This window comes from Oryzias latipes, chromosome 16 (genome assembly GCF_053564925.1).
Source record: "Oryzias latipes strain Hd-rR chromosome 16, Olatipes_Hd-rR_3.1".
NCBI lineage: Eukaryota > Metazoa > Chordata > Actinopteri > Beloniformes > Adrianichthyidae > Oryzias > Oryzias latipes.
Genome location: NC_136252.1, coordinates 25,436,465 through 25,463,257, shown reverse-complemented (window position 1 = coordinate 25,463,257; position 26,793 = coordinate 25,436,465). Strand labels below are relative to the sequence as shown.

The 26,793-nt window shown below is 42.2% G+C and overlaps 2 protein-coding genes and 2 long non-coding RNA genes across 5 annotated transcripts in view; 3 read left to right on the top strand and 1 right to left on the bottom strand.

Moving 5' to 3' along the window:
• LOC101163604 (apolipoprotein C-II) overlaps positions 1-26,793 on the bottom strand; it is a 302,043-nt gene that overhangs the window by 62,061 nt on the left and 213,189 nt on the right. The gene's annotated exons all lie outside the window — the stretch shown is intronic.
• LOC144984608 (uncharacterized) lies at positions 5,004-5,759 on the top strand. The gene is made up of 3 exons (XR_013648400.1): positions 5,004-5,138; positions 5,509-5,569; positions 5,693-5,759. It is a non-coding gene; the product is annotated as an uncharacterized LOC144984608 (long non-coding RNA).
• On the top strand, positions 17,207-18,499 carry LOC111948991 (uncharacterized). Its single transcript, XR_002874991.2, has 4 exons — positions 17,207-17,562; positions 17,679-17,794; positions 17,889-18,198; positions 18,286-18,499. It is a non-coding gene; the product is annotated as an uncharacterized LOC111948991 (long non-coding RNA).
• On the top strand, positions 18,566-21,199 carry LOC101170502 (G2/M phase-specific E3 ubiquitin-protein ligase). The gene is made up of 6 exons (XM_023964609.2): positions 18,566-18,717; positions 19,069-19,379; positions 19,506-19,684; positions 19,924-20,096; positions 20,322-20,498; positions 20,582-21,199. The coding sequence occupies exons 1-5, from the start codon at positions 18,614-18,616 to the stop codon at positions 20,371-20,373; spliced, it is 819 nt and encodes a 272-aa protein (XP_023820377.1). The 5' UTR covers positions 18,566-18,613; the 3' UTR covers positions 20,374-20,498; positions 20,582-21,199.

Genomic DNA, 26,793 nt, shown 5'->3' with positions numbered 1-26,793 from the left:
GGCTCCGGCAGCCACGCGACCCCGAAAGGGATAAAACGGTATAGAAAATAAATGACTGAATATACAGAGTATGTGTATATTTAAACTACAATAAGCCCTGATAAAGATGTAATGTGGACGTTGATACTAGATGTAAGACAGACGTTGAAAAAGGCATGTAGCCTGGCGCTAAGCAATAGTTTTGATTATTGAAAGTTTGGGACCCTTTAAAATCGTTTTACTGTGTGAAACGTGCGCCTTGACCCTTGTGCTATCCTAGGCACTTTAACGTTGGGAGTTGGGTCATCTAAACCCACTAGACACTGCTCTAAACCTTTTTTCAATGATTTGTGAACCTTAATGGTGTCCATGGATTACATGAAATCTTTCCACCTTTATCCACCTTTGTCATGGTAGGGAGAACACGTCAATGTAAGGGTGGGGTCATCTAAGATAGCACAAGGGTTAAAGCCTCTGTAAATACTAACTGCCAGACCAGCAAATTTTCCGAAATGATTTAGTGTGACAAACATTTGAATTTTGATTTGTTTTTCCCCTTAAAGCACCTACCGTATATATCATGACAATCCTACACTATCTCCATATATATGATTACCTTTGGCACACTTATGACATTTTTTAAATGAAATAGGAGTCATTTTCTCAACTAATTTTGCTACCTGGAAGTAAAACAGCTCGATCTCTGAGGCACCGCTTTTAGCTCCTTGTGGGTGGTTCCCATTTCATGGCGTCATCCCAGAGCCAGCCTCAACAGTGTGTTTGCTTTTTGCTCACGAAAATAAATTACATCATCAATTTCAGCAAAGATAGATGTGAATACGGTATTTTGGGAAGCCTTACAAAAGTGTTTAGTAAATCTTTGCTAGCTCTGTGGAGAAAGTGGGTGTGTGTGTTATCCTGGGGGCGGTGCTGGCAGTGTTAACTTTTCCTGGAAGGTGCGGTTCCTCACTTATCTACGTCACAATGTGAGAACCCACTCGTTTTCGTGGATTGGGAGGGGCTGATTGTATTTTTGGAAAATCCAACAACTCTTTGTGAATGTTTATGTTCAAGACATAGTCTGTTCATCCAGTTTTACAGCATATCAACTGCATGTGCTAGATATGTGCAGATAGATAAAACTTATGTGAGATACATAATAACTTGTGAGTTCTCAGTCAGTTGCATGCAACATTCATGCCACCTTCTTCAATAGACCAAATCTCTTTAAGCCAGACGGCATCCACCCAAACCAAACAGGATCTCAACTTCTGTCCATGAACATTGAACTCACACTCCGCTCTGCTAAACTGCTCACTGACTGACTGGACCACCAGAATCCATCCTCAGTTAAAACCACATCTATCACACAACACATCACAGTTCACATAACAAGCAGATCTCACAAGCACGCCCAGCTCAGATCCACCGGCTCCACAGTTAGATATCATCATCACATTCACACATTACCAGACAAAAAAGATGTATCAATCCATCTGCACTCACACACGGTTTTGAACTTTGCTGTTTTAAACATTCTCTCTCTTTTAAACAAATCTTTTTTTGTGAATGAACTCATTTTAGACAACAATTTAGATTGCTTTCTTTTAACAGAGACCTGGCTTGGTACTGATGCTCATGTGTTCTCACTGAAGCTTCCCCATTAAATTTTAGCTTTTTATTTTCCACCAGGCGAGATAAAAAAGGCGGTGGCACTGCATCGATTGATTGTGGCTCATTTGCAACCAAAAAAATCACGCTAAATAGCTTCTCCTCATTTGAGCATCATGCATTTTCTTTTAACAGCCCACCTATTTTATGTGTTGCTATTTACAGACCTCCATGCCCCGTACAGGTTTGCCCAGTTTTCGCCTGCAGACAGCCTGTATCTACCTGTAGGGGCAGTTGTGTCTAAGGAATTGGGGGAGGGGACAAAGACCATGGCCCTAGGTGATTGTTTTACAACAATAAAAACAATGATCATTGTGTAATTATTTTGTTTTCCTGTGTTGCTTCAGTTGTTATTCTTACATTGGGAGACAAATAGCAAATGTCGTATCTGGACTGTTCTTCCATGAACAGTCCAGATACGACAGAGATGATTATGTGACCATTGTACGGGACAACATCCTTCAAGGTTTGAGATCTACTTTAACAACATATAAGACTTTAGTTAAAACTAGGTGTTTGCATTTTGTTATGTCAAGAGAGAATACATTAATTAACCAAAAACTGACAAATTTGAATGTATTAGAATTTTTTTTTGTAATGACTATTCAACCTTTACTCTTTTTTTAACTTTCATTAAGAAAATACATTATAATTGTACCGTTTATAAATCCATCAACCATTTAGTAATTTCTTAATTTCCAAACTATCTGGACATTAAGTGTTTTCAAGATAATTTTTTTATTGTGATTTTTTTGTGGAAAACATCTCTAATCAATAACTATAATTCACTTACTGAACAAACTGCATTAATTACTTTCACTTTGAATTTGGATTTTTGTGTTCCCCTTTGTGTAATGATAGACTGTAGATCAATTATTGAACAAACGGCATTCTTTACAACAGTTTTTGTTAAGTATTTTAAAATTGATTCATGAATTTTGTGTGTTTCAGATAGGTAAAGAGCACAATTTTAAGAAGGTTGGCAACAATATAAGTTCCACCCATGGTACGCCATATGACTATCGGTCAGTGATGCACTACAGCAAAGATGATTTCACCAATGGAAATGGTTCTACCATCATCACCATAGACCCCAGATTCCAAAATGTCATTGGTCAAAGGCTGGAGATGAGTCATTATGATGTTTTAGAGCTAAACCGTCTCTACATTTTTAATGAGTGAACCTCACCTAACAATCCACTTGTATTTACCCAAAAGTCACTGTTGAAGTCATCACAGTGAGGTACTTCGAACGAAACCAACATCAAAGGCAAAACATTTAAGAAAAAGCTATCACAAATGTCTGTAAAGTGATTTAAGAGAAGATACAAAGTTAATAAAAAGTATGGTAATGAGTACATTAGGGGAGTTTAGTAAATAAACTTAAAGGGAATATGGTTAAATAAACTCATGATACTCATGATCAAAGTGACTACAGTATTTCAGAAAAAAATGCTTTTCACCGAACATCCTTCAGCAAATATATTCCAGTATGGATTGTAAATAATAAAACTCATTTTAAAACCATTTCATTTTCTATCACAACAGAATCAACTATTTCCTTGAACTGGTACTGTGGTTTTTCTAATGGGATCATGTGTAGAATGGATCATTGTTCAAAGAGTAACATCAGCTGGGAGATGGTAACACAAGTTTCTGGAGGTCCAAATTCTGATCACACCACTCTGCAGTGGACAAGACTTTATAAATAAAGTTTAGAATTATATTAGCTTTTTCCCCCTTTTTTTGGTAAAATGTTCACACAGTAATATCTTATGTATTTCTGGCCAAATAACATGTTCTTGGCTTAAATTTTACTATGTGAGCTGAAAAATGAAGAAAAATTAACAGATTAAAAACAATAGAGGGTATCATAAAAAAACAAAGTAAATTGCTTAAAATTTCATTTTAATGTATGCGAAACAAAAACATATATTAGAAATGTTGGATGTTAAAATTGAAAGCAGTCTATGCCATAGGTGAAGATCTAGGCAACTTACATACAACCTATCTTTATATTTTCATTTTGTTTTCACGTAATGTAAAAAATGTAAAGGAAATAAAAACTATCGGTAACGTTTCTTTTACAGAACACTACTTACACTGTACTTAAGTGGTACTTACATCGCACTTATTGTGTAACTACTGGGTACTTACAGGGTACTTACATGGTACTTTCTATGGGACTTTTCTGGGTACTTACATGGTACTTTTTTGTGTCTACTCTGTACTTACATGGTACTTACCAAGTATTTATATGGTACTTTTTGGTTCATACCTATGTGGTACATACTGGGTATTTATAATATTTTTACTGGTTATTTACATGTTGTGCAAAGGTGTCTTTTATGGTACTTACCACATGTATGAACAAGGTAAGTACAAATAAAGTACCTTGACCTTTAGGTCTGCACTCGCTACATGTTTCATGGTATTTACCATGAATTTACCACAGAAACCACCCCTTAAGTACACTGAAACTGGACTGTAAAAGAAAGTCAGCCCTATTTCCACTCAACTATATGGTACTTTCATTACTAAATAATGGGTATGTTCACTTGAATATTACTTGGTACTTACCCCTTAAGTACAATGAAACTGTACTGTAAAAAAGTCAGCCCTATTTCCACTCTATTACATGGTACTTTCAGTAGTAAATGCTGGGTATGTTCACGTATTACCTTCCAGTACAGTGTACATACACACTTGGTCTTCTGACCTTACCAAATGACACAATGCTAACTTGTTGGTAAAGGTCAAATAACTGCATTGTAAAAACATATGCCTACTTCTTGTAACATGAGGCAAATTTAAAGAGAAACAAGACAGCAGTGAAAACAACAATCTTTAATATGATACATATCTGCAGCATACAAAGTGTCATCACAATGAAATGTGTTTTAAGTACAAAACAGTACAAAGGAGCATTCCAAAAAACACATAATTAGCCTGAGGGTCGTGCTTTTTGTCAGTCAAAATTCTTTCAGCAGAGTTTGGTAACAGTGCAGGATGCAGGGTTTCTAACTCAAGAAGATTCACAATAAAAGCTCAAATGAACATAAAAAGCATAACGACTTTGATGAAGTACAAAATATATTTTACTTATTTAATCATTTCTGTAATGAGTTTGATAAATCTCTGTGAATTACTTATTGCTTTGACTGCAAAGCTTGAAATTAATCAATTATCCTCATTTATAAATATGATAATAAATTATTCAAAACTTGACTTTTTTAAAAAATATTGTTGTAAACATGAACTTGTTTTAATATATAATGTCAGGAAATATGTAAAACAACAAGGCTAAATATTTACTTTTAATACTAAAAACACCCCGAGTGTGTGTTTTTGTTAAGTAGGTCGGGGTGAGCAAAGGTGCAAATTCCCAGCACACTTGAACGCAGCATGACAACCCCCAAGGTGAAAGTGTATTAATCCGGAGAGCCTCGAGGCGCGTGCAACAATTTGAATTTCTCTTCATTTTGCAGGTAAGCCAGTGTTTTTGTAAATATTGGATAAATTATATGTAAAAATTTAAACTGATCAAACTTTATAAAGAAGCTAACCTCGTGATTTCAAGCCGCTCTCTGTGTTTGAAACGTGACGTAAGAGCATGTCTGCTACCTTACTGCAATAATTTAGTTATTTCATGTATAAATGTTCAAAGTTTGTAATGAAAATCTACAATTATTGTTGTTACTTACCAGGAGAGGGGCACCTGTAAAACAAGCACGTATAGTCTAAATGATAAAGTCTGTTGTTCTGTGCTCTTGTGAGCGCATGTCTTTCTGGGAAAATCAAAGAAAGGCGTTTATTTAAAAATAATGATGACGTACTTCCGTCTTTTTACCGCTTTAGATCAGCTAATCAAAGAAGACATCCCAGACGAATCCGTGAAGCCACAGGAGAGTAAGCAAAAGTAAGTTAAATCCACCAAGTGGACATATTATTTACATTACTGAATAGTTTAACTGCATTTTCCCCATTTTCTTTTCTTTCTCCATTTTTATTTTATTTTTATTTATTTTTTCAAATATGATAGAGACAACAATACCACCCAACAGTGAAGGTAACTGTTTGTAAATTTAAAAAATATTTTTGAGTAACTGTGTTGACTTTGAAATTGCCTATTTATTTCATTTTTTCCTTTTCTTTTACACTGTCATGTGTTTTATGCTAATGCAAATTGTAGGTGCGAATAATATTTATAAAGAAGAAATACACACAGTAATTGCCAATTAAAACATTACTTTGACATTCTTTGTCTAAACAAATTAGATTTTTTATGGCAATTTTGATTTTTTTTCCTTTGATTTCTTTTTTGTTGTTTTTGTTTATGTAACTAAAATATAAAGTTGTGAATAATCTATCATGTTTATAAATGAGGATGATTGATTAATTTCAAGCATTGCAGTCAAAGCAACAAGTAATTCACAGAGATTTATCAAACTCATTACAGAAATGATTAAATAAGTAAAATATATTTTGTACTTCATCAAAGTCGTTATGCTTTTTATGTTCATTTGAGCTTTTATTGTGTATCTTCTTGAGTTAGAAACCCTGAAGAAGTCCTGCACTGTTACCAAACTCTGCTGAAAGAATTTTTTTTTTTTTTTTTTTTTTTTTTTTTTTTTAACTTGTCCTGTCCAACAGCTGGGCAGACAGACGAGAGCTGAGGGCCTCTTGTGTTGGACATATTTTGCTTTAACAAGAGGGGTTATTAATCTTCTGACAAACCAAAGGTATGTCTGAATAAACCCCTTTTGTAATTGAGGCCAAACTTTATTAATTTCAATCATGTCTGAAAATCTTTGGTGTTGGACCGGACGGAAAATGAAAGAGGGGAAGAAGAGAGAGGGACGCTAGAGAGAGGGGGGGGGTAGGGGGTGATAATAGGAGGGGAAGGGGGATAAGACCATGAAGCAGCATACAGCAACAAGTTTACTGGTTGTTAATCATTATGGTAAGGTTCAAATGCAGTACAAAAAGGGCGGGGCCCGTCCACACACACACTCAAATGTTATAAACACACCTGCTAGCTGCAAAAATGTCCACCTGTCGACATGTACACAAAACAGATAGTGTTCACACATGCATACTTATGCCTTAAAACCAACTAGTGTGAAACATTTCAGTCATTCAGTCATGCAAGCTATTAGTGCAAAGGTGAGCTAACACCAGTGCTCAGGTGAGGTTTTATGTTCTTCTAAAATGGATGGTGGAACGTGAAAAGAAGGAGGGAGAGTGCCCAGCCATCCCCACCCCAAGACCCCCACCGCAGCAGCAGCGGCAGCCGGAATCCCCCCAACGCCACACGGGAACCGGCAGGGAACAACCGCCGCCCGGGCGACCAAGCCCGCCACCCAGGCCAGGGCCAGCAGGGCCGCCGCAAGGCCCCCAGAGCCAGAGGCCAGGGAAGCACGGAGGGAAAGAGAGCGCCGCCCCAGCCCAACCAGGAGAGCAGCCCCCCCGCCGCGCCGGGAGAACCCAACGCAGAGCCCCACCGGAGAAGGACGCCCACAGCCCCAAACGAGCACCCCACCACCACCCAGGAGTTCCGGGCATCCCCCCGCCCCAACCCCAGGTACGAGCCAGGACCCCCCAAGGGAGACCCGCTCCGCACTCCAGGCAGCCATCCGCCCGGCCCACGGTTGGTCCAGGGAGGAGCGAGGCAGGGGGCCCGCCGCCCCCGCCCAGGAGGGGGGAACCCCGGGGAAAAAAAGAGGGCCCACAAGGGGTGTTATAATATGGCCCGACCAGGCTCGGCCACAGTTGGAAATTTGGCGGGGCCCAGCACTCAGGAGCAAGGACCAGAACCCACCCCCCAGGGACCAGACACCCCCGGCTCAGATGTAATGTGAACTCCCCCACCGCGCGGAGAGAGCACCGCCGGGCCCAGGAAGCCGGCACCCCGGGGACACGGCCGCCGTTGCAAAGGGGCCCGCACCCCCCACCAGGGAAGAGGCAGGGGACAGATGGACCCAGGTCCCACCTTCCTTGCAAAATGTGTGTGCGTGTATGTGTGTTTGAGATGGTGTGTGTGTGCATGTGTGTGTGTTTATGTTGGGATGTATATATTGAGGGGGGAGGGGTGTGTGTACTAAGGGGGGTGCAGTTAAAATTGGCGGGTAGGGCACTTAGGGGACATCTCCTGATTACTCACAGTGACGTCCCCTCACCCTCCCCACCAAGGGGCCCTAAATGTCTAAGGTGCGGTTAAAATTGGCGGGTAGGGTGCTAGGAGGACATCCGCTGCTTGCTGGCAGTGATGTCCAAGCACCCCCCCTACCAAGGGCCCTACATGTCTAAGGTGCAAGTAAAACCGAAAGAGGGGGGGCCCACTCCATACGACAACCATAGGAGGGGGGCCACTGCCTAGTAAACCCCCCCCCAAGGCTCATCGCAGGCTAAGCCCCCCACCCCCTCACCCTATTATGAGGTTATATGAGGAAGGGGGTAAGTTGGGGACAACTGATAGACTGTCCCCCGGTGGTCAAACAGCTGTCCCCTGCCCCCCCCCCCCCAGCAAGGGGGCCAGGCCCACCCAGCCCAGGGGCCCCACCCCCGGAGGCGCCGACACCCCAGGCCCAGCACCACCCCCCCCACACAGAGAGAGAGGAGCCAGAAAGCGCCGGCCCCCCCCGGAGCAAGCCCAGGCCCCCACCCCCAAACGCCGGCCCTAGAAGAGCTCTGGTCAGGCCTCGACGGGACCGAGGCAGCCAACCGGCCGGGGAAACCGCCGATGGCCTCAGCGGAGACCCCGACCCGTCAACCCCCCCTGCCCCGTACCAATAGTGGACCCCCCCCCTCCCCCAGAATGCCCCCCCACAGGTCAGGGCCGACAAGACCCCCCACCCCACCCCCCCCAAGACCCCGCAGCCGAAGCGGAGGACACCCAGAGCGACCGGGGGCCCCAAGAGGGTTGTCCCGTCCCGCCCCAGAGCCAGGGAAGGGCCGATCCCAGCCCCAGGCGTAGATGGGAAGCCCATCCAGCGCCGCTGGGCCCCCCCCCCGAGCAGCGCCCCCCGCCAACCCCCCCCGGCACAGGCAAAGGGACCACCCCCCCAAGCCAGGCCAGACCACCACCCCACCCCCCCACCACGCACCCCCACACCCAAGCCCAAAGGACCACGCAGCGCCCCAGCCCGCCCCACCCAGGCGCCGGACCCGATCCCCCGACCAACGGAGCCCCCAACAACCCCCGCCAGGCACCGGAGGCCCCGACCCCCACCCCGGCCCACGGCAGAAGGGCAAGGAGCAGCGACGACCAGGCCCCCCCCACCCCCTAAGTCACGGAGTTAGCTATGGGAGACCAGAGAGACCGAATTCTTTCGAAGTTACTTGAACTTTGGGCTGACATTTTTTCCAAGCTGATATGATCAAGCAGCAGATTTCTGTGTTGACTTATATTTATATTTTTTTTGCTTTTCCAATTTATTAAAATAGTTTTTTTAGCAATGCAAAGAGTTATGAAAATGATAGAGCCTAATCCTCCTTCTACATCGATGGCACTCATGTCACCAAGCACACAAAGTGACGGTGAAGCTGTGATTGAAACCTTAAGCCAGACTGATAGATCGGCACATACCTGCCGCCAGAGAGCATGGACAGGCGTGCAGAACCATAGTGCATGCATGTAATTGTCGGGTAGATTACTGTCACAGTGCTGACAAATGTCTGAGTTACTGAGACCCATCTTGAACATCCTCTGTCCAGTGTAGTAAATTCTGTGAAGAGTTTTAAAATGGATTAGCTGCAGATTTGGACTTTTTGTCATTTTAAAGGTGTTTAGACAAAGTTCTGACCAAAAACTTTCATCTGTGCTGATGCTCAAATCCGCATCCCATTTTGTTGTCGGAAGTGAAATATTGTTATCTAAATTGCATAAAAGTTTGTATATTTTGGAGAGAGTTTTATTCATTGAGAAATTGATCAGAGTGGTAACTACATCTGGTAGCTTTAAATCGTTGTCTCTGTATTTAAACTTTTTAGTAATAATTGATTTAAGTTGCTGATATTCCAAGAAGTTATATATTCCATGTTTGTCTTGAAGTTCCTGGGGAGTTCTGAATCTTCTATCAATAATTATGTGCTCTAGTTGTTTTATGCCCCCTGCTTGCCAAGCTGGGGAGTGGATAATTTTTTTGTTTATGAGGATGTCTGGGTTGTTCCAGATGGGTGTCATTTTGCACGGTTGAATTGATGATTTTGATATTTTGAGAAATTCCCACCAGGCTGTTAAAGTGGCATTTATATTAATACTTTTGAAACAATCCTGTTTTTTAACTATTTGGCTAATAAATGGAAGATCTGACAGGTTGATCTTTCCACATAACGCCTGTTCCAAGTCTAACCATGAGTTAGTTTCTGGATTATTTTTTAAGCATTTTAAGATATATTGTAATCTATTTGCAAGAAAGTAATTGTGGAAGTTAGGTAATTCTAATCCTCCACAGCTTTTTGCAGATTTTAAAGTTTTTAGACTACTTCTTGCAGGTTTATTGTTCCATAGAAAGCTTGATATGGATGAGTCTAATGTTTTGAACCATTTTAATGGCGGTTGTGTGGGAATCATTGAGAAGAGATAATTAACTTTGGGTAAGATTTTCATTTTTACCGTGGCTACCTTGCCCATAAGGGACAAAGGCAGGTTGGTCCAGCGTGTTAGATCGTCCTGTATGTTTTTCAGTAATGGGGTGTAGTTTAGCTGCACCAGTTCTGATATTTTGGGGGAAAAATAAATACCTAGATATTTTATATTGCCTGATTTAACTGGTATTGTGAGTCCTTGCTCCGCATTACTGTTCAGTGGTAATAAAACAGATTTATTCCAATTAATGGAATAGTCTGATATAGAAGAGAATTCATTAATGATTGTTGCCGTTTCATTTACAGAATGTATGTTACTTAAAAACAGTAATATGTCATCTGCATAGAGACTAATTTTATGATGGCTGTGTTTGGTTTTAATTCCTTTAATACTCTCATTCTGTCTTATTGCTGCAGCTAGAGGCTCGATAAATATTGCAAAAAGAGAGGGGGAGAGTGGGCAACCCTGTCTAGTTCCTCTTCCAAGAAAAAACCTGTTGGAAGTCTGTTTATTAGTTCTAACTGATGCATTGGGGTTGTGATATAATATTTTGATCCAATTGATGAATGATTCTCCAAACCCAAACTTATGGAGGGCAGCAATGAGGAACTTCCAGTTTACTCTATCAAAGGCTTTTTCAGCATCCAGTGATAGTATAGTCATTTCCTGGTTTTTGATGGTGGCAAAGTCTATTATGTTAACGAGTCTGCGGACATTATCATCCGAGTGTCTGCCTTTGATGAATCCAGTTTGATCAAAGTCAATTATGTGAGGAGTGACTTTTTCTATTCTCTGTGCTAGTGCTTTGCAGATAATTTTTACATCTGCATTAATTAAAGAAATGGGGCGATAGCTTGAAGGACTCGTGGGGTCTTTGTCTGGTTTTAGAAGAAGGATAATGTTGGCAGAGTTCATGTTAGGTGGTAGAGATTGGCTTTCATTGATAAATTTTACCGTTTTATAAAACGTTGGTGCCAGTTGTTCCCAGAATTCCTTATAAAACTCTGCAGGAAAGCCGTCAGGCCCTGGTGCTTTACCATTAGGCATAAGTAACAGAGCTTCATGAAGCTCAGACAACGAGAGCGGAGAGTCTAAATTTGTGATTTGATCTTCGTTTAACTTGGGCAGGTTTATATTGTTGAGAAATGAGTTGATGCTTTGTTCTGATGGATTGATCTGTGGAGTGTATAAGTTTTGATAAAAGTCTTTAAACGCATTATTAATTTTTACCGGGTCATGGGTGACATTCCCTGTTTGGTCCATAATAGAAGTGATTGTGTATTTTTCTTTATTAGTTTTAAGCTGATTAGCTAGAAATTTGCCAGATTTATTTGAGTTTTCGTATCTTTCCAGTCGAAGCCTTTGTATCTGGAATTGTGTTTGTTTATTGATGATGTCATTTAACTGCAGCTTTAAATTTTTCATGTCGCTCAGTATGTGTTCCTGTGCAGAAGCAGCATAAGCAGTCTCCAGAGTTTTTATTTTATTTTCTAATTCTAATAAATCTGCTTTCTCTTTGCGTTTTTTATGCGTTGAATAAGAGATGATTTTCCCTCTCATGACTGCTTTTGCTGCTTCCCAAAGAATACTTGGTGATATTTCAGAAGTATTGTTGAATTCTAAGAAGGTTGCCCACTCTTTTTTAAAGAATTCAATAAATTCCTGGTCTTTTAACAGAGATGTATTAAACCTCCAGGTTGAACCCGAGGGTCTGGGTACTTCCCTTGAAATAGTAACAGAAACTGGTGCATGGTCACTGATAATAATTGGATGAATGTTGGAACTTTTAATTTCTTTCAAAAGGGAGTTACTGACTAATAAATAATCTAAACGAGAGTGTGAATGGTGAACTGGAGAAAAAAAGGTGAACCCCTTAGTGCTTGGATGACATGAGCGCCACGCGTCGCAGAGACCCAGATCATTCATGTACTGCTTTAGAATACTTGCAGACCGCCATGTACGCTGGTTTGCTGCTGTGCTGAGTCTGTCAAGTTCAGGGTCCAAAACCAGGTTGACGTCTCCTCCTATAATGATTGTGGAGTCAGAGTGAGCTGAGAGTGAGGTGAAGAATCTGTGAAAGAAGGAAGAGTCGTCAACATTAGGGCCATAGATACTGGCGATGCAAAAGTCCTTATTCTGAATGGATATATTAATGATTACAAATCTGCCTTCTGGGTCAGTAACTGTATCCTTATGAGTAAATGTAACATTTTTATTAATCAAAACTGCAACCCCTCTTTGTTTGGAGTTGAAACTGGCAGAATACATAGCTGGATACTGGGAACAGCACAGGAGATGACCAGCTGATAAAGATAAATGGGTCTCCTGCAGCAGAGCTATATCTGCTTTAAGATCATTCAGGTGATTTAACACCTCTATAAAGGACTTAACAATGTTCTCCGGGACTTCTCCTGCCTCTTCTGGAATCCCTGCGAACACTAGATTGTCCCTCATGCTCCTCGCCTGAAGATCCAGGAGGGTTTCCTTGATGGATCGGTTTTCCTCAGAGAGACGGGCGGTGTCGTGGCCCAAGATCTTCACGGTCTCTCTGAGGGCCTGGTTCTCCGCTGCGAGCTCCTGCACCTGCTGTTGGCTGAACTCCAGAGACTCTCGCAGACCTTGGAATTCCTTATGGAGGATCTCCAGCAGATTTAAACGGCAATCAAGGCTGGAGAGCCTTTTATCAATTGAATCCAGGATGTCACTCATGTTGCTGCCTGGAGAGGAGACAGCCCCCGGGGAGTCTTCGGGACGGTTGCGTTTGGTGGACGGAGTGGCGGTGTTGGATTTCTTCATGAGGCAGGTATTGAAACACTCGTCGATGTAATTCTCCAGATCCTCCAGGTCCTCCAGGTCATCCAGGCTGGCAAATGCTTGACAAACTTTTTCAGATTTTTATTTTTTAACTTTCTGGAGGTGAGTAGACACGTGATGCTGTAGTATCGCGAGAGCCGACGAGAGGAGTGTGGTGAGTTTACTTGGCGGCGCGTAAGTTGTGAACAGTTGTGAACTGCTGAAAGAATTTTGACTGACAAAAAGCACGACCCTCAGGCTAATTATGTGTTTTTTGGAATGCTCCTTTGTACTGTTTTGTACTTAAAACATATTTCATTGTGATGACACTTTGTGTGCTGCAGACATGTATCATATTAAAGATTGTTGTTTTCACTGCTGTCTTGTTTCTCTTTAAATTTGCCTCATGTTACAAGAAGTAGGCATATGTTTTTACAATGCAGTTATTTGACCTTTACCAACAAGTTAGCATTGTGTCATTTGGTAAGGTCAGAAGACCAAGTGTGTATGTAATGTAGGTAATACGTGAACATACCCAGCATTTACTACTGAAAGTACCATGTAATAGAGTGGAAATAGGGCTGACTTTCTTTTACAGTACAGTTTCATTGTACTTAAGGGGTAAGTACCAAGTAATATTCAAGTGAACATACCCAGTATTTAGTAATGAAAGTACCATATAGTTGAGTGGAAATAAGGCTGACTTTCTTTTACAGTCCAGTTCCAGTGTACTTAAGGGGTGGTTTCTGTGGTAAATTCATGGTAAATACCATGAAACATGCAGCGATTGCAGACCTAAAGGTCAAGGTACTTTATTTGTACTTGCCTTGTTCATTCAAGTGGTACCATACAAGACACCTTTGCACAACATGTAAATACCCAGTAAGAATATTATAAATACTCAGTATGTACCACATAGGTATGAACCAAATAGTACCATATAAATACACGATAAGTACCATGTAAGTAAAGACTAGACACAAAAAAGTACCATGTAAGTACCCAGTAAAGTCCCATTGAAAGTACCATGTAAACACACTGTAAGTACCCAGTAAATTTCATAAAAAGTACCATGTAAGTACCCTGAAAGTACCTAGTAGTTACACTATAAGTACCATGTATATACCACTTAAGTACACTGTAAGTACTGTACTGTAAAAGAAAGCGTTACCAATATCTCTACATCTGACTATTGACAGATAAATGTTTTCCATAAATAATTTAGTGTAATTAAGAAATGTGGCATCCACTGTAACAGTCATGTATTGTTATAGGTGGAGAAATAGGCTACTTCATGCATGTTAGCACAGCAACAGCTCAGGAAGGAGACACAGAACAACTGGAAACTCAGAGAATGACTCCCCAAAGAGTCTGTCACATCCAGTGTCTGCAGTTCTACTATTACCACAGTAGAAATGAGTCTGATACTCTCAACATCTGGATCAGAGAGTTTAAAAATGAACAGGACCTAACAGGAACCCGACGCCTCATGGGGCAGATCACTGGTAAAGCAACATCTGAACTGCTTATTTTTAAAATAATTTTTCAATTTAACTATTTGCCTTACTACCTATGATATCCATAGATAAGACAGTATAGTCATATTTAAAACTTGTTTTCCTCTTTAAGTTCTCAAACATTTCACTGGAGGTTTCATCATGTTTCCTTGAATGCAACTATGAATTTCCAGGTGGTGTTTGAAGCTCAGAAAGGAGCAGGACGCTCTACAGGAGGCTTCTCAGTTGATGACATCAATCTGTATGAGACTGAGTGTCCACATTTAACACTGCAGATTGATGACTTTCAGAGAGTGCTGAACACCAGTGCCTCAGGATCCCAAATATACAGTTCAAGGCAGTACTCCAGTCAGGGTTATGCTTACCGCTTTGCTGTTATATTTTATAAGACATATTTTGGATTATTCATGCAACTCTTGTCTGGTGATAATGATGATAAATTGCAGTGGCCTTGCTTAGGACGACAAATGACTTTTCAAATGCTGGATCAGACCCCCAGCATTCAGCAGCAGATGACAAAGCAAAGGAGTTTCACCACAAGTGGTGAGGCCACTAGAACATCAAAAAATGTAAACTATAAGTAAATCAATCATTTTATTTTTGAAATATTATCATCAACAGGAACCCCTTGGTGGAACAATCCTCGTGAGGCTGGAAGTCAACTTTTTGTAGATGAGAATAATCAAAGAGTCTACGGTGGACCCCTTCTTGGTTACAGATCTTTTGTATCTTTGGAAGAAACCCAAGACAGAGAGTTTATCCAAGGAGGAAGTGCAATCTTTACCCTCAACTTTCAAGGCATGTCAACAATTTTACCAAGTTAACTGAATAATATGTCAATGTAAAATTGTTTGTCATCTTCTCTAACTTAGAAACACTTTTGTTTTTATTTGAGTAAGGGAAAGTTGGTAAATGTCACATGCATAGGGGAACAATATAAATAAGAATTCAAATTTTAATATAAAACCACAAAAAAGGAGATTGCTTCCTTTGAAAATACAGTAACTCTTTATATTAAGATTCCTTAACAAGCTTTGTTAGCGCATTAACAAGCATTATAATAGAATTTTTAGGGTGTTATTAAGACATTCATTCAGTCAGACCATTGTATTCAAAATCCATATTACTATACTGCTTATAAGCTTTACAAATGTATTAATAAACATTGTTAACAGTTTATTAATTGTTTTGCAGCACCTCATCTAAAGTGTGGACGGTTTTAACTGCAAAAACAACCACAAAGCATAAAGCTTGTAAAAAGACATTCATATAACATTAAAACAGACTAAACATACAAAAGTCTTTCTGTAAATGAAATATGTAAAATGATTTCAGACAAATTAAAAAATAATAATAATTAAAAAAAAAAAAAAACATAGGGACCGGTGTTGGATGACTCTAACTAAAGCTAACACGTTAACTAATGTCACCATTGGCTAATGAATCTGTCAAACTCATCAGTAAAACAGGCGTGCTCGCTTTCAGCCAATTGAATGGCCTCCTTGACTGACTTTGCTTTCACACAGGTGACCCGCCCATCTTTGCCCCGCCCATCCTTGATTCTATACCGGTCGGTCGTTAGCGTGTTAGCTTCAGCATGGCTCCTGTAGGTTTATTGCCTTCGTTCTTCAAAAATTACTGGCTTGTGCAACTTTCTTGTGGACTTTGAAGCAAGGCAACAGAGGTTAAATGCAGTTGGCATTAAATCCAGAGAATTGTCTCCTGGTGATTGGATTTGCTATGAATGTTTCACTCAGGATAGATGCTAATAGTTTATCATTATTAGCTATGATGCTAGAGTCATCCAACACCAGTCGCTATGTTTTGTTTTGTTTTTGTTTTTGAACATTTGTCTGAATTAAATTATTATATTTCTTTTGCAGAAAGATTTGTGTATGTTTATTCTGTTTTAATGTTATAAACTTCTTTTTACAATCTTTATGCTTTGTGGCTTTTTTGTACGGTGGCCGACAGAGCTCACACTACATACAAAAAGACAACGCAACGACATTACCCGAAGCACAACGGCATTACCCGAAGCACAACGACATTACCCGAAGCACAACGGCATTACCCGAAGCACAACGGCATTACCCGAAGCACAACGAAATTAACCACAGCGCGACGGCATTAGCCGCAGCATATCAATATTAACTTCCTCAGCACAACGGAAATGACGAAAAAAAAAAAAAAAAAAAAAAGTCTGAATAACACAGCTATTTAACAGTCTCGTTCCAAGGGCTGCACGGTGGCGCAGTGGTTAGCGCTCTTGCCTCACAGCAAGAAGGCCCCTGGTTCAAGTCCCGGCTGGGGGACTTGAAAAATACATCAATGGGGGACCTTTCTGTGTGGAGTTTGCATGTTCTCCCCGTGCATGCGTGGGTTTTCTCCGGGATCTCCGGCTTCCTCCCACTGTCCAAAAACATGCTTCATAGGTTAATTGGCAACTCTAAATTGTCCGTGAGTGTGAGAGTGAATGGGTGTGTGACTGTGGACGTTCTACCCTGCGACAGACTGGCGACCTGTCCAGGGCATCCCCTGCCTACGCCCAAGTAGCCGGGATAGGCTCCGGCAGCCCCGTGACCCCGAAAGGGACAAAGCGGTACAGAAAATGAATGAATGAATGAATGAATGAGTCTCGTTCCAAGTATTACACCCTGACCGTGGCCGTGAATTGCAATCTCTCATCAGCTTCCTAGCTCTGCGCAGTGCACCAACACGTGACTACTCGCCTAGCATGCTGGGTACTCATGCATGCTGGGTAATGCAGTTCTATATAACTAACATCGATACGCTACAAGTGATATTCATGTACTGTGCCAGTCGTGTTCAGTGATTTTGTGTGTTTGCCAGTCTGATAATTTATTGTCTTATTATAGGTGACAATGTACTGCCCATTTTGCGCATCTGCAGTGGTGTCCCAAGGAAGGACATTCTGTAGTTCATGTGGGAAAAATATCAGCTTCCTATACAGTGTTGATACAACTCAACAAGCCACAACAACAAGTGAAGGTAATGCTCTAAACTTTGGTCCTCTTTTTTTTTAGCCTTAGGCTTTCCTTTCAAAGTTGTTTTAAATATTTATTTTTAGATGTGTGAGCATGTATTTATCTGAACTCTCCTTATAGCCGAAAGCAGTGGGACAGATGCTCTAGCTACGTTCCAGAATTTCCGATCCATCAAGGACATGGAAAGGCGATCTTGTTTCAAAAAGAAAAAAAACTTAAAACAAAAATATGTTAAGGTAATTTCTCTCTTCCAATGTAGGCTAGTTATTAATTATACATGTATTTGTGTCAATTTTAATTTTTATATACCTACTTTATGTTTTCCTGTAGATGTTAATTGGATTAATGACAAGGAAGGACAGCATTCTGAAACCAGTCCGAGGATCATGTCTACCCCTGGTAGTAGAGCCAGAATCCAATGCTAAACAACTCCAGAAAGCGGCAGAACAAAAAATGAGAAACTTTAACCAAAATTTAAATGGTGGTCCTTACACTCTGCTGTACCCCGATGGTACAGAGGTAAAAAATATACCTGGGACCCAAACATCCTTCTCGCTACAACTGTATAAGGAGGCAATAGGGAAGGCTTATCAAAGGATTACACTTTATCTTTGTACAGTTGAAGACTTTGTCACTCAAAGTAAGTAATTTTGATATTATTCAAAAGCAAGTAGAGCTATCTTAAAGTAATGTGAATTTCCTGACATGAGCATGCATGTTTTTACAGCAGAGGAACATGTCACTTCTGACTCGAGTGACTCAGAGGTGATCGCTATCAGTGGAGTTACAGCACAGTCAAATGCAACGTACACATTACCAAGTGTAATGGATACCATTTCCTTCTTTCCTATTTGTCTGTCTGTTTTATCATGTGCATATGAATGTATATGCATACAAGCTTCCACTCACAGTCCAGTTTTTTATATAGGTGGCTCTTTACACAGAAGTTCCAGGAACATCGAGAGATGCAATGACAGCCACATACTACAGGTGCTTTGTTCATACAATTTCAGATTATTTCATTTTAATACTTCATTGTAAAGATATGGTAATTTATGTTCATTTTCAGCACATACACAGAACTCTATGCACCAGTTGTAATAGAGGATGAGGATTCAGGCAGTGATGCAGAAAGCCTTAGCATTTCAAAAGATACAGAGTAAGAAAGCTATTCTGTTTTCTTTTCTTTTTTTATAGTTGGTTGAATGCTTGAACTTTTTTTATTCCAGGATTTTTTCCTCCATTGAAAAACATAGGGAATCTTTGGTGCAGAAACTTGTTGGTTTGATACCCTGCGCTCGCATTCTTTACAAAAAAATCTTTTTATTGTGCTGTTTTCACTTCAATTATGGTCAACTTTCATATTTTCTTCATTTTATTATTTTTGGCTAATTATACTCTTTAAGTTTCTTTTTAATTCAGCAATGTGGCATTCAAACCTTAAGCTCCTTTTTATTTATTAATGTGTCTTGTTGCTTGCCGCATTGCATAAATTGTCTGTGTCTTGTAGAATGGAACAACCATCAGCAGCCAACATAATTGCAAATCTGGCATCCCAGATTGATCACTGTGCCATCAGCAGATTCAACATCTGTCGTTCGGACATTTGGGATGGAGCTGTCAGAGGGTTTAAGCGTGGAACCTTTTCTGAAAAGAAGGATCTTTATGTAAATTTCTCTGATGATGAAGGGAGGTTGGAAGAAGGTATCGATATGGGTGGCCCAAAAAGAGAATTTCTCTCCCTACTCATGAGAAGGCTAAACCAGAGACCCATTTTTGATGGACCTCCAGAAAGCAGATATCTTGTCTACAATTCAACAGGTACTGTTAAGATAATCCATATTTAAAAAAAAATAAAAGATTTTTTTTAAGAACTTTGCCAAACAACACTGCAATGTGTATGTATTTATTGAAGATTAATGAACAATTCTGAATTTCTATGAGCAGCTTCAAGAGACAATGAGTACAGGTTGGCAGGGCAGATGATTGCTGTGTCTATCGTGCATGGTGGACCTGGACCAAATTTCCTCTCAAAGGATCTGGTCAGCTACATGTCAGGGCAGTCCAGCTTCAACTCATCTGTAGAAGACATCAAAGATGAAGTTATAGGGACAGTGCTGCAAGAGGTACAAGGGTCACTGATGTTGGTAAAGGCAGATCTGAGGAAGCCCTTAAAGGTCGATATGTAGGGGTTAATGGCAGACGAAGTGCGCATGATCAGAAATTAACGCACGACGAGGAAGCCTGACGTTCGTGTCAGATGGTTGCTTCCGCGAAGTGTGTTAATTTCTGATCATGCACACTTCGTCTGAAATTAACTTGCATAACATTTTAACCAGTTGAAATGAGAGTTGTCATTTTTCAGATACTGAATGCATCCTCGCTGGAAAGCCTGCAAGACCTAATGCTTAGGCACAGCACAATGCTGCAGACGGCAGGGTGCTTTAAAAGCGTAGCATCACTACAGGAAAAGCACTCAGTTGTGAGGGAGTACCTCAGGTGGTACATAATTGAACGGAACCACAGTGCAATTGAAAGGTAGCTTGGTTTTTTACTTTCCTATTTGTAAGGGAACATCTATCAAAAAGTGTTAGTTTCTATCCATATGTGAATTCATTCTATTCAATTATTATTTGTTACACATTAGACAGAAAAAATTTGAATGCTCACTCATTACCTTATCAGATAATCCTACATTTAACCCTTTCATGTGACCTGTTTTGAGTTTTTAAGATGGTCTTAATTGCTTGGACTTTTTAACAGCACTGCAGCAGTACCCTGCGGTTATGGCCCCTCTTCTCTGCCATGTGGATAAACGGCTATCTGCTTTGGATATTGAAAACCTGTTCAAACCAGACCTCAGTGAAGCTGGAAGCAACAAGAGGAACCAGGAGGAAAGAACAATCAGCTTCTGGGCAGACTACCTTCTGGATTGTGAAGGTTAGTTTTCTCTCGAAATGTAAAAATCTTATTTGTACAAATTTGGAAGCAAAATTTATGTCATGAATTCTTTTTATTTTTAGAAAGTGACAGTGTTATAACGCTGGAAGACATCTTCATGTTTGCTACAAGAGTGTCTGGCATCCCTCCTGCTGGCCTGGAACCTCTGCCAAAACTTCAATTCCTTGAAAGCTCAAAGTTTCCCATGGCAAACACATGTGCCAACATTTTAAAGCTCCCTCTCCTGGAAAACTACAACACGTTTAAAGAAAATATGACTTTTGGGATCAGGAACTCTCCCGGATTTGGATGTATTTAGTCATAAACCATCAACCATTTCGAAAGATTTAAAAATTCAAAATATTGTTTTATATATTGTTATACGTACCTTAGTTAGGCAATGTTACAAATTAGCCATGTTCTTAAGTCTTAAGTAGTTCTCAATGGCAGCTTCCCAGTTGAGAGGAGTTGGCAATCCACTTTGTCTCTGCAGCTGACATAGGCGAGCTTCCAGATCCTCATCAGCATCCAGACTAGTTGCAGGTGGCATCTGGCTGCTGAACCTTCTCACAGCCTCTGCGGATGTTGGAAAGCCACAGTTCCTTCCGTTGAACCTTAGAGGAAAATTTCAAGTACAGACAACCTTTTGCTGTAATCACACCATATATTTTTTGTTCAAATAAATAATTACTTCAAATAAATCAGTTGACTTTGTCATAGTGATATTCAACACTTACCTTTGAGGCACATGGTACATTGCCTCTGGTTTGCCAGATGGGCACTGGGACTGACGAACAGGGCGAATGGTATGGGTGTTCCAGAACTGCTTATATTCGTCCAGTTCTTTCTGCAGGACATCCAGGAAGCAGAATCTGACTAAACAGGTGTACAGATTACTGCCATTGAAGAGATGTCGCTCCCTCAAGTCACCAAAGAGATCCATCCAGAACTGACTCCTAGTTAAGAGTACACATCTTTTTAACATCACAATAGCCTTTTAAAACGGTGTCCCATTTAAAGAGGTGCTGCAAAAAAGTGTTTAAATCTTGTGCCCTACTTAAAAAAAATCTAATGGTTGTGTAATGGGACAATTGTGTTTACATCCAGTCTTCCACAGAGGCACAGTGTATTTAATTTAACATATCATTAAGCAAAAATAAATCATATTCAAAAAAATTTTTTTAAGAATCCTAAATTTCCTTGATTCAGGTCCAACTGTCTATAAAATGATGTTCCAACAATGAAGGAGAAGTGCCATTAAGAGAAAAAGATGGTCAATATGTTTTTAAACCTCAAAAAAGTTAAAAAAAAGAAAATACAAGATGTCGGCTCAAGTAAAGACAACATAAGTAATTGAGGATAGGGAAGTAGAACCTTTGCTTTCGGAAATAGGACCACCAGCTTTCAATGCGTTGGTTGGATGTAGACGTTCCATACATGTGGCTTTTGGCTCCTGCAAATTCATCTCCATGCTCAGATCTCAGGCAACAGTGAAGGGCAGCCATCAGACCATTTTCCGTGCCACAGTCAGTGCGGAGGCGCTTAGGAATAACACCAAACTCAGCTGCACACTGTATGTACATTTGAACAATGACTGTGGGATCATTGTTGGACTTTCCACATTTGAGCAACATAATTTTTCTGGAGTAGCCATCAATACACCCAGTTATTGCTATTCCAAAAGGTTTAAGTTTATCGTAGCCATCAACGTGCCAGACTTCATTAGGTCCCATTGATCGATAAACTTGTCCTGTCCAACAGCTGGGCAGACAGATGAGAGCTGAGGGCCTCTTGTGTTGGACATATTTTACTTTAACAAGAGGGGTTATTAATCTTCAGACAAACCAAAGGTATGTCTGAATAAACCCTTTTGTAATTGAGGCCAAACTTTATTAATTTCAATCATGTCTGAAAATCTTTGGTGTTGGACCGGACGGAAAAGGAAAGAGGGGAAGAAGAGAGAGGGACGTTAGAGAGAGGGGGGGGTAGGGGGTGAGAATAGGAGGGGAAGGGGGATAAGACCATGAAGCAGCATAAAGCAACAAGTTTACTGGTTGTTAATCATTATGGTAAGGTTCAAATGTAGAAAAAAAAAAAAAAAAAAGGGGCGGAATCTGTCCACACACACACTCAAATGTTATAAACACACCTGCTAGCTGCAAAAATGTCCACCTGTCGACATGTACACAATACAGATAGTGTTCACACGCATACTTATGCCTTAAAACCAACTAGTGTGAAATATTTCAGTCATTCAGTCATGCAAACTGTTAGTGCAAAGGTGAGCTAACACCAGTGCTCAGGTGAGTGTTTATGTTCTTCTAAAATGGATGGTGGAACGTGAAAAGAAGGAGGGAGAGTGCCCAGCCATCCCCACCCCAAGACCCCCACCGCAGCAGCAGCGGCAGCCGGAGTCCCCCCAACGCCACACGGGAACCGGCAGGGAACAACCGCCGCCCGGGCGACCAAGCCCGCCACCCAGGCCAGGGCCAGCAGGGCCGCCGCAAGGCCCCCAGAGCCAGAGGCCAGGGACGCACGGAGGGAAAGAGAGCGCCGCCCCAGCCCAACCAGGAGAGCAGCCCTCCCGCCGCGCCGGGAGAACCCAACGCAGGGCCCCACCGGAGAAGGACGCCCACAGCCCCAAACGAGCACCCCACCACCACCCAGGAGTTCCGGGCATCCCCCCGCCCCAACCCCAGGTACGAGCCAGGACCCCCCAAGGGAGACCCGCTCCGCACTCCAGGCAGCCACCCGCCCGGCCCACGGTTGGTCCAGGGAGGAGCGAGGCAGGGGCCCACCGCCCCCGCCCAGGAGGGGGGAACGCCGGGGAAAAAAGAGGGCCCACAAGGGGTGTTGTAAATATGGCCCGACCAGGCTCGGCCACAGTTGGAAATTTGGCGGGGCCCAGCACTCAGGAGCAAGGACCAGAACCCACCCCCCAGGGACCAGACACCCCCGGCTCAGATGCAATGTGACCCCCCCCACCGCACGGAGAGAGCACCGCCGGGCCCAGGAAGCCGGCATCCCGGGGACACGGCCGCCGTTGCAAAGGGGCCCGTACCCCCCACCAGGGAAGAGGCAGGGGACAGACGGACCCAGGTCCCACCTTCCTTGCAAAATGTGTGTGCGTGTATGTGTGTTTGAAAGGGTGTGTGTGTGCATGTGTGTGTGTTTATGTTGGGATGTATATATTGAGGGGGGAGGGGTGTGTGTACTAAGGGGGGTGCGGTTAAAATTGGCGGGTAGGGCACTAAGGGGACATCTCCTGATTACTCACAGTGACGTCCCCTCACCCTCCCCACCAAGGGGCCCTAAATGTCTAAGGTGCGGTTAAAATTGGCGGGTAGGGTGCTAGGAGGACATCCGCTGCTTAGTGGCAGTGATGTCCAAGCACCCCCCCTACCAAGAGCCCTACATGTCTAAGGTGCAAATAAAACCGAAAGAGGGGGGGCCCACTCCATACGGCAACCACAGGAGGGGGGCCATTGCCTAGTAAACCCCCCCCCCAAGGCTCATCGCAGGCTAAGCCCCCCACCCCCTCACCCTATTATGAGGTTATATGAGGAAGGGGGTAAGTTGGGGACAGATGATACACTGTCCCCCGGTGGTCAAACAGCTGTCCCCTGCCCCCCCCCCCCAGGCCCAGCACCACCACCCCCACACAGAGAGAGAGGAGCCAGAAAGCGCCGGCCCCCCCGGAGCAAGCCCAGGCCCCCACCCCCAAACGCCGGCCCTAGAAGAGCTCTGGTCAGGCCTCGACGGGACCGAGGCAGCCAACCGGCCGGGGAAACCGCCGATGGCCTCAGCGGAGAACCCGACCCGTCAACCCCCCCTGCCCCGTACCAATAGTGCCCCCCCCCCCCCTCCCCCAGAATGCCCCCCCACAGGACAGGGCCGACAAGACCCCCACCCCACCCCCAGACCCCGCAGCCGAAGCGGATGACACCCAGAGCGACCGGGGGCCCCAAGAGGGTTGCCCCGTCCCGCCCCAGAGCCAGGGAAGGGCCGATCCCAGCCCCAGGTGTAGATGGGAAGCCCATCCAGCGCCGCTGGGCCCCCCCCCCGAGCAGCGCCCCCCGCCAACCCCCCCCCAGCACAGGCAAAGGGACCACCCCCCCAAGCCAAGCCAGACCACCCCCCCACCACGCACCCCACACCCAAGCCCAGAGGACCACGCAGCGCCCCAGGCCGCCCCACCCAGGCGCCGGACCCGACCCCCCGACCAACGGAGCCCCCACCACCCCCGGCCAGGCACCGGAGGCCCCCACGGCCTCCGGTGCCCACGGCAGAAGGGCAAGGAGCAGCGACGACCATGCCCCCCCCACCCCCTAAGTCACGGAGTTAGCTATGGGAGACCAGAGAGACCGAATTCTTTCAAAGTTACTTGAACTTTGGGCTGACATTTTTTCCAAGCTGATATGATCAAGCAGCAGATTTCTGTGTTGACTTATATTTATATTTTTTTTGCTTTTCCAATTTATTAAAATAGTTTTTTTTAGCAATGCAAAGAGTTATGAAAATGATAGAGCCTAATCCTCCTTCTACATCGATGGCACTCATGTCACCAAGCACACAAAGTGACGGTGAAGCTGTGATTGAAACCTTAAGCCAGACTGATAGATTGGCACATACCTGCTGCCAGAGAGCCTGGACAGGCGTGCAGAACCATAGTGCATGCATGTAATTGTCGGGTAGATTACTGTCACAGTGCTGACAAATGTCTGAGTTACTGGGACCCATCTTGAACATCCTCTGTCCAGTGTAGTAAATTCTGTGAAGAGTTTTGAAATGGATTAGCTGCAGATTTGGACTTTTTGTCATTTTAAAGGTGTTTAGACAAAGTTCTGACCAAAAACTTTCATCTGTGCTGATGCTCAAATCCGCATCCCATTTTGTTGTCGGAATTGAAATATTGTTATCTAAATTACATAAAAGTTTGTATATTTTGGAGAGAGTTTTATTCATTGAGAAATTGATCAGAGTGGTAACTACATCTGGTAGCTTTAAATCGTTGTCTCTGTATTTAAACTTTTTAGTAATAATTGATTTAAGTTGCTGATATTCCAAGAAGTTATATATTCCATGTTTGTCTTGAAGTTCCTGGGGAGTTCTGAATCTTCTATCAATAATTATGTGCTCTAGTTGTTTTATGCCCCCTGCTTGCCAAGCTGGGAAGTGGATAATTTTTTTGTTTATGAGGATGTCTGGGTTGTTCCAGATGGGTGTCATTTTGCACGGTTGAATTGATGATTTTGATATTTTGAGAAATTCCCACCAGGCTGTTAAAGTGGCATTTATATTAATACTTTTGAAACAATCCTGTTTTTTAACTATTTGACTAATAAATGGAAGATCTGACAGGTTGATCTTTCCACATAACGCCTGTTCCAAGTCTAACCATGAGTTGGTTTCTGGATTATTTTTTAACCATTTTAAGATGTATTGTAATCTATTTGCAAGAAAGTAATTGTGGAAGTTAGGTAATTCTAATCCTCCACAGCTTTTTGCAGATTTTAAAGTTTTTAGACTACTTCTTGCAGGTTTATTGTTCCATAGAAAGCTTGATATGGATGAGTCTAATGTTTTGAACCATTTTAATGGCGGTTGTGTGGGAATCATTGAGAAGAGATAATTAACTTTGGGTAAGATTTTCATTTTAACCGTGGCTACCTTGCCCATAAGGGACAAAGGCAGGTTGGTCCAGCGTGTTAGATCGTCCTGTATGTTTTTCAGTAATGGGGTGTAGTTTAGCTGCACCAGTTCTGATATTTTGGGGGAAAAATAAATACCTAGATATTTTATATTGCCTGATTTAACTGGTATTGTGAGTCCTTGCTCCGCATTACTGTTCAGTGGTAATAAAACAGATTTATTCCAATTAATGGAATAGTCTGATATAGAAGAGAATTCATTAATGATTGTTGCCGTTTCATTTACAGAATGTATATTACTTAAAAACAGTAATATGTCATCTGCATAGAGACTAATTTTATGATGGCTGTGTTTGGTTTTAATTCCTTTAATACTCTCATTCTGTCTTATTGCTGCAGCTAGAGGCCCGATAAATATTGCAAAAAGAGAGGGTGAGAGTGGGCAACCCTGTCTAGTTCCTCTTCCAAGAAAAAACCTGTTGGAAGTCTGTTTATTAGTTCTAACTGATGCATTGGGGTTGTGATATAATATTTTGATCCAATTGATGAATGATTCTCCAAACCCAAACTTATGGAGGGCAGCAATGAGGAACTTCCAATTTACTCTATCAAAGGCTTTTTCAGCATCCAGTGATAGTATAGTC